Source organism: Athene cunicularia (genome assembly GCF_003259725.1).
Source record: "Athene cunicularia isolate RWA chromosome 4 unlocalized genomic scaffold, athCun1 chr4_part2, whole genome shotgun sequence".
NCBI classification, from domain to species: domain Eukaryota; kingdom Metazoa; phylum Chordata; class Aves; order Strigiformes; family Strigidae; genus Athene; species Athene cunicularia.
Window position 1 is genome coordinate 32,462,851 of NW_020799099.1, and position 14,578 is coordinate 32,477,428.

The 14,578-nt window shown below is 41.6% G+C and overlaps 1 protein-coding gene across 12 annotated transcripts in view; it reads left to right on the forward strand.

The window, feature by feature from the left end:
- Positions 1–14,578, forward strand: part of MAPK10 (mitogen-activated protein kinase 10) — a 181,066-nt gene that overhangs the window by 128,597 nt on the left and 37,891 nt on the right. For 2 of the 12 annotated variants that reach the window (XM_026848080.1, XM_026848081.1), the window contains one exon: positions 11,168–11,239. The exons of the other annotated variants lie outside the window; for them this stretch is intronic. In XM_026848080.1, coding sequence (XP_026703881.1) covers positions 11,168–11,239 — 72 coding nt within the window. The remainder of the gene's footprint in view (positions 1–11,167; positions 11,240–14,578) is intronic. 12 annotated transcript variants of the gene reach the window in all.

Below are 14,578 nucleotides of genomic sequence, written 5' to 3' on the forward strand. Positions count from 1 at the left end.
AATAATCTGCAGCATACTTGAGGTTCAGTTGTAAATACTGAGGAAATTTCTGTCTAATCTATTTGGAGAGAAGTCTGATTGAGTTTTTAATTGATTAGTAACTAGAATACAGAAAAAAGCTATTTCAGTGTAAAAATGTAGCACCATGGCTAGTAGGTTGCTCTCCTTTTTCACCAACAAATGATATTTAAGAGTCATATTCTACTGCCTATTTCCAGGAAAAAAAAAAAAAAAAAAAAAAAAAAAAAAAGCGCACTATATCATTTAAATAGCATAGCTTTTAAGAAAATCATTCAAACATGAGAATTACTTTGTTTCTGTCTGGCTGTGACAACAATACCTTACGACATGTCTTATTCAGGGATAGCAGCAGAACATTTTAAAAATACCTTTTAACATTTCAGTATCAGTTAAAAATAGCAACTGATTTTTTGAACGGATGCAGAAAAAATTGTGTAAATTGTAGGATAGTCCCACTTTTTAAACCATTGGAAATCCCATACCCTGAAATGTACTGTGTGTGGGCTAGGTCATAACTGCTACCGTGTTTTAGTGGAGGGTTTATTCAGGTGAGTTAGAAGCTTAAAAAAAAAAGAAAAAGAAAACCAAAAAGGAATCTGTACATTCATTTCCAAGTCAATACTCATTTATTAACCTGTTTGACCCCATGAATAAGAGATTTTTAGTGTTAGAAAGACTGTTTTTTGCACAGGTCCATTTTCTTTCCCTTCCCTCCATGGCTGTTGAAGAGCAGATTTAGTTTGCCTCCTAGATACAGGAAGAGCTGGAGAAGCATTTATGCAGTTGCAGGTAAACTTCACAGAATATTACAATAAAGCTTCCCTCAGGCTACTTAAGGCCTTCCAGCAGTGGGTTTTCTAGCTGAAACAGGCAAATCTGTCTAGAAAATAAAAGTTTCAGTTCTTTTAATTATTCAGAAGAATGTCTACTGTGTGCTCTTGCTATCATTATAAGGACCTTACTCGTTTCTAGCCTGGTGTAAGACCATTCATGTACGTCACAACATACGTGTAAGAAAAATTTCACAGCTGCTGCCAAGTTTTATGGAAAGAAAAAAATTTTAAAGTTAATCTTAACTAAACCATTGCACCAAATTATCATTGCACATAGGTCCTGCTGACTTTAAATGAAATTTCATTTTTAAAGTCTTCATGGAAATTAAAACATGGAGAAGATTCATTTGAGATCATGTCATCTACATAAATAAGAAACTCTTTCTACGTTACTATGAGAAAACTCTGAAATCTGTATAGATTACAGGTACCAGCATATGATAACTGTCCAGGTTAGTATAAATGTAAGTTATGCAAATTTTTTAAAAAAGGAAAGATTTCTTAACTTTATTAAAATGGTCTCTGAACACATATTAATTTAACTGCTATTTTCATTAGCAAAAAGCCGGACAGTACTTGAAAATGATTGCTCTGTGAATATTGCTGAGGTATTTAGTCTAACTGACCTAGTAGGGCACTTGAGATACAACAGGGCTAGAGAATTTCTCCATTCAAGAGCTGTCAGTTTGTGATGAGCCAGTTGGTTTTCAGAAAAATAAGAACACCCTCAAGCCTCCTGGAGAGTACTGGGTAGAAATTCCATAGCAAATACGGTTGTTCCTTGTACCTCACCTAAGCAGTCATTTCAGAATACTGCCAGGGAGACTTCGTTGTCAGGTCAGACCCTCATGAGAAGAAATCCACCTTTTGATCGATTTCCAGAGAGATTCCCAGACCAAAACATGCCTGGCAATTTCTGTAAGATTTTGTAGTCCACTTCTGAGCTTCTCGCTCAGTGATTCTTCAATGCTTTATTCCACTCATCTCAGTTAAATCAGAAAGAGTATGAACAACTAAAAACTGCCCAGACTCTTGAATGCCATTTGAAATATAATGGAAAACTCCATGACTTTCCCCAGAGTTGTATTCAACTCTACCTAATAATGCCTTCAAAATCTCGTAAGATTTCAATTTAAGGATGGGGAATGTGTTTCTGTGTAATTTGTTTTAAGAGAAGGGAGAATAGTCTGAATGCCTTGGAGTGAGATAGATTTGTTAGGATCTGAGCTGCTGAGGCCACCGTGATGTCCCACAGGCACACATGACTTAGTGGGGAAATAAAGCAAATCAAAGAGCATTTCTCTTCAGTAGTGGGGAGGCATGCAAAGGATGGTACTTTATCTAGCAAGTTCATGTGTGAGTCCTTCGGCAGATCAAAGGGGAAACAGTGGTTTAGTCATAGGGATATATTGTGATAACACCCAAGTGGCTTAAATTTGGAGGCCTGGATTACAGTGGTGAATATGGAAAACAGAGTTCCTACTGCAAACAGCTTAGAGTCTAAGACAGTCAAAAGAGAAAATACCATTAAGATAGCAAGAGAGGAAAAAACCCAAACTTATACTGTGTAGCTATGAGCATCCAAAATGTATTGTGAAGAGAAATCAGCATTAACAGATGAAGTTAATGTTTTCTGTGGCCAGATTTTCAAAAATTCCTTTGACTGCCAGCTGTCTTTGAGAGCAGTGAGATTAAAAGCTGCTCTTTAACATCTGACAGAGTATTTTATTGTATTTTCCCATGAATTTATATGGAAAAAAATTGCTTGCCTTAGGGAAAAAATTTTGAATCAAGAAAGTCTTTTAGGAAAAGATGTTGCCTTTCCATCACTCATTAGCAGAATTTACCTTTGCATTTGAAATATGATCTCTGTATATCAGTGGATATAATCCTAGTGTTCTGGGTTTTTTTTTAAACTTCAGTATAACAAAACATCTGCACTTTTTCTTTTGTGTAGCTGTTGTTTCTCATGTTCTCAGTAGCCTTTTCTTAAGGCTTGTTTTGTCTTTGAGAAAACCAAAGCCAAAACCAACAGTTAGCATCAGGATTATTTTAAGAGACTGTTAAAAATGGCTGGTCTGTCAGTCCAGGTTGGGTCAGCTGGTACACATTAGCCTACTGGTTAAGTGTCTGTTAACTACAATGGCATTGACGGCTAAGTTTGGATTTTGTTCAACTGGATGATTCCTCCCTATATATACAGTATTTGGTTCGAGACTCACGATATTTCTGAGAATATAGTAAGTGTTTGAGTTATGATGATTTTATTGGGGGAGGTCTGTCTCAAAGAGACTTCAGTGTAGCTGTGAAGATGGTTTGGCTGTTGCCGTTCTTCTCTTTCTTTTTTAGTTCAGGCCTAGTGCAATTTGCGCTTAGTATAAGAGTTCCATCCTGTCTGTGATGTGTGTGGTGTTTGGAGTGGATCCCAGCTGCTACAATGAAGATGATCCATTGCTCATTTCCCAACACTCACCTTAAAGATTTTCAGCATGGGTCTGAATGTGCAGTTTCAAAAGCGGCCAAGTGTTGAGGTGTAGATATGTGCTACACCTACTGTTGCCTCATATGAATTTCAGCTGAGGCAAGTTAGTTGCCTTTTCAGGCACTAATGAAAATTGAATGGTCTCAAATGTCTTTCCCCCCGCCGCCCTTTCTATGCCTTTTATCAGCTTCTGCTTGATGGCAACTGTACTAATTTGAGCTGAGTTCCACCGGCACAGTTGAGCAGAGAATTTAGAACTTGTAGACAAAACAGATAGTACTGAAGTGTCTTCTGTCAAGAGCATGTCAGTATTTAGTTGTGATCAAGGTAGAGGACTGGAATGCACTCAAAATCACATATCATTTATCAGGTGTGAAAATATGTAAGTACTCTTAAATTATATGCTAATCTGTTTGTATTGTAGCAGGAGAGACTACCTGTGGGATCCCTGCTGGAAGAGTTAAAACAAGTGTACCTGAATGCTCTTTGAGACCTGGAAAGAGATGCTTCAAAGCCAAAATTTAAATTAAGATAAAAAGAGGGTCTGAAGTTAGAAACTGCAGGATCTGCAAAACATGTTTTAAATGTTACTGTCTGTTAGATGCGGTGCAGCGTGTTTCACATTCCTTGGCAAGATTCTCTGTAGGTCTCTCTTACTGCAACGATTTTTTATATAGTCATATTCAAAAGAAAATGGGAGATAGGGAAGGACATGAGTCATTCCTCGTGCCTCTACTCATTCTTGAGCTTGCAGCTCAGGATTCCCATGGCCTTTTCTTAATATACATGTACCTTTTAATATCCTGTGACAATCTTTCCAGTCCCTCTGCAAGCTCTGCTGTTCTGAAAGAGACAGTGCAATATGAGTTCCCAAGGAAAAACAATAGTTTTTCCACTTGTTTGGCACTGTAACCTAAAAGCCAACCTCAGAGGGAGAGTACAGATGTGTGATTCATACCTCATTCTGCATCTTTCCAGGTGGGCCAGGCTCTGGCACCTGCCTGTCTACTGCAGATCAATTTTGTCTATGCCAAATGAAGGTGAGCATCTGCTAGTCTGAATCACAGAGAGTGATGGCTCAGCTGTGTCGCAAAAAGGCACGATGCATATCAGTTTGGAACTTATAGAAAGTTTTTTAAGAAAGAGGAAAATCAATACGTTGGTTTGAAGCATCAGATTTGTGATGTTTGTGGCAACTCCTTTTTGCTTCCATCTAGAAACTGTCAGGAGAGCAGTTGTACTCTACAGTGGTTTTGCAGCTTCAGTTGCAGGTAGTAAATTAGAAATCTATAATACAATATTCAAACACTTTGGAACCTGTCATGGTTTAACCCCCAACCAGCAGCTGAGCCCCACACAGGATGGGGGAGAGAATTGGTAGAGTAAAAGTGAGAAAACTTCTGGGCTGAGATAAACACAGTTTAATAGGTAAAGCAAAAGCTGCGCACACAAGCAAAGCAAAACTAGGAATTCATTCATCACTTCCCATTGGCAGGCAGGTGTTCAGCCATCTCCAGGAAAGCAGGGCTCCTCACGTGTAACGGTGACTCAGGAAGATAAATACCATCACTCTGACCGCCCCCCTATTCCTTTTTTCTTCCTCCAACTTTATATGCTGAGCATGACATCCTATGGTATGGAATATCCTTTTGGTCAGTTGAGCTCAGCTGTCCCAGCTGTGTCACCTCCCAGCTTCTTGTGCACACCCAGCCTGATCGCTGGTGGGGTGGGGTGAGAAGTAGAAAAGGCCTTGACTCTGTGTAAGCACTGCTTGGCGATAACTAAACCATCCCCTGCATTGTCAACACTCATTTCAGCACAAATCCAAAACACAGCCCCATACTGGCCACTGTGAAGAAAACTAACTCTATCTCAGCGAAACCAGCACATTCTCCACCCCTTATTCCATACCATTTACATCATGTTCAGGACCCGTATTATCCATTACATCCTCATTACCCACCATCCCCATTCCCCCGCCTTGATATAGTACGCAAGATAGCATTCTCCTAGTCTATGGACCACCCCTGTAAAATGTCCACAGATGCCCACAAAATGTCCACTAAGTTCATTTAGTCCATTATTTTGGGCTCTGTTTGTTATGGTGGTCACTCAGGACAGGAGAGGTGGTGTGTTGGGTGGAATTAACTGGGCACCAAAGCCTGCTCAGGTCAGGTCACTGCTGCATTTACACTGGTTCATGTAAGGCTTGTCCTCCATTGGTTCAGGTGGTTCCAGCTATGGTAGTTCCTGTAACATGCAACTCAAATCATGTGTTACAACAATTTAAAGGTATTCCCACTACAGTCTCCACCCCTGACCCCTTTGGACCAGACCATTGGGTTTAACATTGCAATGAACTCCTTTCTTTGCCCGTGCTCCAGCTTGAACTTATCCCCAGACTACAGTCCCATAGTGTTGGGATTCTAGAGGGCTTTCTGCGAGAGAATGGACATGTGAGCAATCCTGCGTGAGAACAAGAGTGATAAGAGCCTCAGCTGAGCAAGAATGTGATACGGACGTAACCCTGAATGAGGGGGGAGAAACTCGACGAGACAACCCCCAGAAGGGGTTGGGATGGAAGAGGAAGTTACACAAGGCAGGTGCCTGGCAAGGCTGATGTGGCACTTTTCATCCAGTCATAAGAAGGTTTAAAGCGCGGGCTAAGTTCACTGTCCAACCTTGAGGACTTGCACTGCATGTTACTCACGTGTGCGGGAGAACATTATAAAAGGGCTTTCTTAGCTGTAATAAACGGGCATTGCTTGATCGCATTGGTCGTGTGTGTGCTCAGCTCTCCCGCACCGTAGGTGTGTACCTGCTCCAAGGGGAGCCTTATCTATGAGCCACAATCTCTCCAGGGATATACCTGCTGCAGCACACAGCCACAGTCATTTTGAGTTCCAGTGTGGCTTTCTCCATGGGCCACAATGCCTTCAGAGATGAACCTGCTCCAGCGTGGCCTTACCACAGCCACAGCACCTTCAGAAGTTAAACTGCTCCAGCAAGGCCTTACCCTGGCTGCAGTCCCTCCCGAGGTGTACTTGCTCTGTCATGGACTTATCCATTGCCACACACTTTGAGGTGGTCCAGCATGACCTCACGCACAGCCACTGATGTTTCAAGGTGTGCCTGCTGCAGCATGGACTTATCCACAGCTTCAGATGCTTTGAGATGCACCTCCTCCAACGTGGACTTATCCTTGGGCAAACATAACTACGGCCACAGAGGCTTTGAGATGTACCTGCTCTGGCATGGGCTTACGCATGGCCACAGATGCTTCTGGGTGTCCTGCTCCTGAGTGGACTCATCCACAGGTCACAGTCCCTATGACTCAAGTTCCAGCCTGTCCAGTACAGCAGTGCAGAAGCATCAGCGATGCCCTGGCCATCTGCCAGCCCAGGCACATCGCCACTGCGGTTTTCAAAAGGTTCCCAGGCACAGCAGAGTAATATGATCAACAGTACAGCACGTAGCGAAAGCAAAAGGCAGACACGAATGAGCACAAGACCAACATAGAATGAGTCAAGCAAGCCCCATGACAAACACAGGAGCCTGCCAATTAATAGCTAAGCAGCAATAACAGCTATAAATTCCATCCAGCACATTCCAATCAAACCTGTCATTTTCTTGAACCCTTCCAGCCCCACGCTGGGCACCAAAAAGGGCTGTCGTGGTTTAAACCCAGCTAGCAGCCAAGCACCATGCAGATGCTCATTCACCCTCCCCTGCCTGGAGGATGGGGGAGGAAATTGGAGAGGTAAAGGTAAGGAAACTTGTAGGTTGAGATGAAAACAGTTTAACAACTGAAATAAAATAGACAATAACAAAAATTACAAATGGCTAATGCACAATGCAATTGCTTACCACCCACCAACTGATGCTCAGCCTGTTCCCAGCTAGCGATCCCAGAGAAGAGATGATTCCAAAAACTGCGATCCCAGAAGCAAGAGCCCCAGCTTCCCAGCCAACCCTTGTTTATATAATAAGCATATTATATGATATAGTATATTTCATTGTCAATTTGTCCTTTTTTAATTGCATAGAAATAACAGAAAAAAAAAAAAAAAACCACAACAAAACAGTAAAACCAAGCTACCATGTCCAACACAGACTACTGCATTTTTCTTCCTGAAAATTCGAGTAAGAGCCTAGAAGTAGTTCATCAGAGCAGGCCTCTGCAAATCTGCAGGAGCATTCAATAACAGAGATGGAGGTAAAGGGAGGTCCTACACAGCAAGGTGTCTTTCCATTTTAGGAGGATTTGGAGAAAGAAGCTCACTGTGTTGTGACAGGCATGCTCAGTTGCCTTGAAATTTTACTAGACTTTGCACCTCAGCCATTGAGAAACAGCATTGTGTGCTAAATATTTTGGCCTACACTTACGCAGGTATCATGATTTGCTTCATAAATATGTCTGTCATTGTCTTCCCAAGTCAATTTTGAAGACATGATCATTTCTTTTTAGCTTGCAGAGCTAAAACCAGAGCTATTACAAATGTGAATGTTTGACATTCTCATTAATGCTCTGGGCAGAGAGAGAAAGTGTGAACTAGCCCATGAGGTTGGGAAAGGTAGCAAAGCTCATTCAGCTGTGCCTGCATCTTCTGGTCTCCAGAGTTTCCTGTGACACGCATTTCATGAATTTTAACTTGAATGTCACGTTTTTCACTGAGTGAAAACCGTAGCTTACTGAGTGCAGGTCTGAAGAACTACCTCAGGAGTTCTAGCAAGGGCAGTTTCCTTATGGGCTCCCTTTCACTGTGTTTTGTCAAGTGCCAGAGAACCTGTAGCTAGGCAGAAGGAGACAGCAGGGCCGTTATGAAGGAGTGAGGAAGGAAATGAGATGTGGTGTCTTCAGTATTAGAGTGACACCCATGCTTTTTCCAGTTCATCCAGCATGGTAGGAGAAACAGAAAAAAAAAAAATATTGCAAAATTGTGTCCACAGCCATGGAAGGTCAGCTTGGATCCTTTCCATATAGAAACATCTTTGATTAGTTCTATAATTCCTGACCCTTCTGCACTTTTGCTGCAGGGAATCTGAAACCTGGAAGGATGAGCAAGCACTCATTTGGGTCAGGAAGTATGTGAGACTAAAGCACAAAGAGGAATAGATGGATGTCTTATTGATGTTCTTCCGTTCTAACTCTCACTTCTCTCTTCACCAGCTCTTCTGGTCACCTTCCCTCTCAAGGGCCGGGTTTGTGGGACCAGGTTTGGGGGCCAGGGGGCATGCTTGTGTGGCAACAGAACAATTTCTGTTCAGCCTTCCCAAACTCAATTCAAGTTCCTGGGGAGATTTTGGAAGTTCCTGTGGAAGACAGATTGATTCCTCATGTGTTTTCCAAGACAGCAAATCACACAGACACTATAGAGGGTATTTGTTCACTGTTTGGCATGAAATCAGAACCAGGAGATGGACCGGAGGTTAAGATTTGCTGTATAAGTTAAATACTTCATTTTTTGAGGAAAACACTTGCATGTTGTTTATGGTGGGCTATGCCAGGGAGACATTTGGTGTCCTTGGAAGACTTGCTCATATTTTGCAGTATATGTACACACTCAAGAATGCATTTCAGAGCCACTCTGTGTAATAATCTGGTTTGTAAAAATTTTGAACAAATTAAAAAATCCCCTACTCTTAGTAATCTAGGACACAGGTATTCTAATGGAGAGGGAGCTTCTCATCAAGGGCTACCCAGATCTCAGCAATTTCACTTCAGAGTGTGAAGATCACTGTTTCAAGTGATCCTAAAACATCAAGGCAAATACTGCTAAACTGAAGTTTTACCTAGAGTTACACAGAGGTCTCTGTGACTATAACTTAGCCTGCGTTTGATTAAAGCTTAGGGATATTCTATGTGTTGGTGGAGCTTTGCCAGTCTCTGTGAATATCTTGAATTTGGAAAAAACCTTGAACCAAATGTAAATTTTCAGTGCTTTGCAGTTTAGTGCAAGTGTTCAGAGCTTGTGGTTTGTTTGGTTTTTGGATGCTTGTACAACCGAAATTACTCGGACTACATCTGGATGGATGTTGGACTAAAACTGAGGACCGAGGCTTAGGTCTGTACTGAAGCCCCTTATGGAGCTTTGCACGAGCCTCAGTGCCTTAACTGGGACTTCTGACAGCTGGTGCTGTATATGCTGAAATTCCTAACCTCCAACTAACTACTCTTCTTAAACACGCAGCGAAACTCTGGGTTCCAATTTTACTTATTTCTCATTGGCTCAGGAGAGGAAAAAGAGGCAGCAGTCAAGAAGGCACAGGTTTTTTTCTCTTTGGACATTGGTCGTATTCAGATGTTCATCTTTGATTCTTCTGATTTGGAAATTTTCAAAACCTCAGGAGTAGAAGAGAATAATCATCTCTGCTTTACACGGTTCACAGTTTAGTAAGTGGCTAGTTCAGCTTCTGTGTGTGTGCTCTTGAGAACAGCATAGAGCAGTGGTGTCAGAAGGCAGCTTCTGAAAATAAAAAGGAATTAATAACAGATGAACAAACAACTGCTTGCTCTACCTTTTCCTGATATTTTGCATGCCATTTAGCTTGTGATGAAAGCAGCAGTAATTTGCATCTCTAGGTTTGCTTATTGCTTCCAAACAAGTAGCCTTTTATTTATCTGTTTGTTTATTGATGTATTTATTATGTAGTGATGAAGCTTTTCATATGCTAAATGAAGCAGCAGGGTACCATAGACCCAGGCATGTAAAGATTTTCACAGATAGGACATTTGCTTTCAAAGTCAAATCCACTTTAAACTGTTGCTCAATATGAAATCATAAGAGTAAATTTAACCAAGCAGCATGATGCTTTCATTTTTTTCCCCACAGTTTCTGGCCCTGAGAGACCAGTCTGTCCCTTTTCTTGCTTCCATGCCCTATGACTTATCATAGAGCAAGGACAGCAGAGGTAATGTGGGTTCATGGTATTGGTATGGGGGGAAAACGCCACCTTAATCCTATACTGGATATAAGGAATCTGATTTTCATCTCGTGTTCCAGTGTAAATTGTTGTTAGTTTTGTTTGACCCAGCTGAACTGCTCTTCTCTGTTCGTGGGTTTGCTCTCAATTTCAATGCAGAAGGTACAGCTTAGTGCTTCTGTGTCTCAACTGTCCTATTTAGAAATCACCATTTCCTACCATGGCAAATGGAAATCTTAAGAGTTTCTCAAGACTCTTATTATGGACTGCTGGCTTCACTGAGATTCAGTGGAAGTGAGCCACCAGGATCTAAAACAAGCATTATTGGAGTCCAATGATCTCAACAAATTCTATTCATTCTCCTGAATAGGAGGTGGATATGTCTTCACAAGGATCCAAGTTCCTTTTGTGGTTTCTGGCAGTTCAGCTTGTGAAAATATGCATGGATCTCTGGTAACTGAAAGGACAAAGGAAAAGCAATTTGCATATCCTCATTGATTACAGAGACCAGCATTCATTTACAATTTAAAGCAGTATGAACCTAGGTAATGAATGCAAATGAAAACTTAAAAAAGCCAAAATTAATTGGTAAATTTTAATTACAAAGTTGTATTGTGACACAGTAGACAGCCTTTGGTCTCACTTGGTTTTCTGTATTTAATAGTATTGTCTTTCATCCACTCATGGGGTAAATAAAATTGTTGGAGTCGATTTTTCTCAGCCCTGCTATGTTGTCACAAAACTTGTACGCTCGAGCAGAAAAGCATCTGCAGAGAGCAAAAGGCAGGTCTGTGTCTGCGGTGTGGGCTGCAGGCTCTGTGCTATAGCATGATTGGATAAGTCTTCTCATTTATTTGTTGTTCTGTTCCTGTTTTCTTGTTTACCTTCATTTCATTTTTGTTTTCAGTTGACATGTGGTCAGTAGGGTGCATCATGGGAGAAATGATTAAAGGTGCTGTGTTGTTTCCTGGCACTGATCGTATCCTTCCTAGCAGCCTCCGTAGGTACTTCCAACCCTTTCCCCTTCAGCCCCTTCCTGCTAGACTAGTGCTGTCATACATTTGTACTCTACCTAAAGAGTTGGGCTAAGTCCTGCTGCAAAATCCTTGGAAAACAAAATGTCAACAAACCATTACTACCTCTCAGTAAAAGCCTTAGGTGGAAACCGCAGCGAGTGTAGTATAAGGAGATGGAAAATAACGTCTCATGTGGTTCATCAAAATCACTTTCTGCAGCCAGTGACCACTTGTTCTTAGTTTTGTTGTTAGAAATGTCTCTTTATTAATTGGCAGGGGGTGTGGGGTGTTTCATAAAATTGCAGGGTTTTAAGTTCAGGTTGTAGCATGGTAGGCACAAGACACTGTTTACCTCAGGATGACGTAGGTTCCGTATTTTAGGAAGAAGGAAGGTGTGATTAACTTGGACATGACTTTTAGAAATGCTTATTTCTTCGCTTGTTTGCTCTGCAAGAAGTAGCAAGGTAGGAAATGGCTTCAGATTGGGGACGACTTATGTTTCACAAGGCATGAATTATCACTTAACTTTGTAGCAATTTGATGACTCAAAAGGTTGCGTCTTTCCTTGGAAACTGTTGTAGTGGACTTCAGTCTGTCATGCTTTATTTAAGTACATGTAGCTATTATGTGAAAGCAGAATGTATTTTTGACATCAATAAGCGGTGATTTATAGATAAAGGCATTAAATCAGTGGACAAGCGATCCAAGCATACTAGGTTTTCCTTAGAGACCATTCTGCATGCAGGACTCAGGCAACCATAATTCTTACTTTATTTGATGCTTTATTAATGCTTTGATATATACACTCCATTATTTATCAGATTGTGAAAGTGGTTTCTTCTGGTGCACATCAACTGAGCTCTGTGCATGCTTGCTCTAACTCCAGCGATTCATGGTCTATAGGATTACACAAATGAGAAATGGAGGTGACTTGTGTACAAGTTTTCCTTCTAATTTAAACAGAGGAGTTTCCAGGCATTATCCATTTTTATGTAATTTTCCTTGAACATGTGTGCGTGTACACTTATATATAGGTCTGTGTGTATATACACGTTTACTAAAACAGTTTAGCCCTTCACTTTTGGCCTCATTCACACTTTAAAGGGTTCAATATTTGAATTAAAATGTGGAAAAAGTAATATCTGGAGAGCATTAAAGAAATGAAGGTAGGCAATGATACCAATATTTTCACAGCATTGCCTAGGAAGATTCTGGTTGTCTTTTGTCCAAAATGTTGGATGAGAATGTACATACTGAAATGAACAGTAAAATTCCCATGCATTTTCATATCATCTGGAGCACATCTCATCTGCATATGTGAAAGTAAACCTTTCCCTCCTTTGTGTTAATGTAAAGCATTAGCACCTATTTGTGCTCGAGAAGATTTGGCCCAGGCTGTGCTTGTGTTTTTCTTGACTATGGAGTAAGAAATTGAAGCGTGGGGGTTAGCATGGTTCAGTGTTGTAGTCCGAACTAGTTTTATGTTAATGGACTTAACTAATGGATTTAATGTTTTGTAAGATATCTTTTAAAGACATCCCCAAGTAAGTACAAAAAGAATTGAACATGTCTTACATAGCACTTCAAAAACTGGTTTCATTGACACAGCTGCATATTTGTTAAAAAGAAATCATGCAAAGCCTCTATAATTAAACCATTATGTGCTGTTTATAATTGCAATAACCCCACAGAAATTGGCACTACCAGCTGCTGATTTGTTTGGGATCTTTCCGTAATTGAGTTCACATTCTTCATTTGTATTTATAATACGTTGCTAAATTTGCACTGTTTTATGTACCGCTCTGCTTTTCTTTTGTTGTTCCATGAGTGCTGATTCTGTGAACTGAGGACGATGCTGCTGCTTTCTTTCACGCGGCTGAGCACCTCTCGTCAAAGCCACCTCTCCTCCAAATCCATCCCTCTCCCTCTCCCCTGCTGCTGAGCAGATGCTGGCAGGGGTTCAGCACTTCTTGCTCCTGTGCCCATCTGTACAGCTGAAAACCAGTCAGAAAGTTGCAAGGGCAGACCCAGCCTGCTGAGACTGATGACCTCTTGGCAGCTTCTTCCTTAAATCTGCATAGAAAATGCTTAGTGCTTCTATAAAAAACAGTATTTCTTCAGATGTGCAATGGAGTTGGGCAGCTGTGTAATTTCATCAGCAGGGACTATGAGCCCTAAGAGCTTGAGGGCAGCATACTTAAGGATGTATTTAAATATAGAGGAGGAAGAGTAATTAGAAATCTGTTTCTTTAAAAAAAATCCCTTCCTCTTCAACATAAAAGGGGTATAAAATGGGTTACGACTGGCAATGTACCCAAATTTGTTATCAGCAATTTTTTCTTCACAGTCTGTGCTTCATTTCACAACCACACTGTGATTTGAAGAGAGTATTTAATACTAATTTGTGTCAATTTTTATGCATAAATGTGAAAAGCAGTTTTGAAACTGAAAGACTGAATATTCATGAGAAATGCACTGTCAGTCATATGCTTGACAGACAGTGCCATCCAGAGGAACCTGGACAGGCTGGAGAGGTGGGCCTGTGCAAAGCTCATATAGTTCAACAGGTCCTTCACGTGGGTCGGGGCAATCCCAAGCACAAATACAGGCTGGGTGATGAGTGGATTGAGAACAGCCCCGTGGAGAAGGACTTGGGGGTGTTGGTGGATGGAAAACTGTGAGCCAGCAATGTGCGCTCGCAGCACAGAAAGCCAACTGTGTGCTGGGCTGCATCCAGAGCAGGGTGACCAGCAGGTCAAGCTCTCGTGAGACCCCCCTGCAGTGCTGTGTCCAGCTCTGAGGGTACCAACATCAGAAGGACACAAACATGCTCGAGCGGGGCCAGAGGAGACCACAAAGATGCTCGGGGGGCTGGAGCAGCTCCCCTGTGAGGACAGGCTGAGAGAGTTGAGGGGGTTCAGTTGGAGAAGAGAAGGCTCTGAGGAGACCTTATAGCGGCCTCCCAGCACTTAAAGGGGCTACAGGAAAGATGAGAGGGATTCTTGATCAGGGGGTGTAGGGATAGGATGAGGGGTAACAGTTTTAAACTGACAGAGGGCAGATTTAGATTAGATATCAGGAAGAAATCTGTTAATGTGAGGGTAGTGTAAGACACTGGCACAGGTTGCCCAGAGAAGCTGTGGCTGCCCCCTCCCTGGAAGGGTTCAAGGCCAGGCTGGACGGGGCTTTGGGCAACCTGGGCTAGTGGAAGGTGTCCCTGCCCATGGCAGGGGGGATGGAAATGGATGATCTTTAAGGTCCCTTCCAACCCAAAACATTCTGTGATTGTATGATGATTTGAC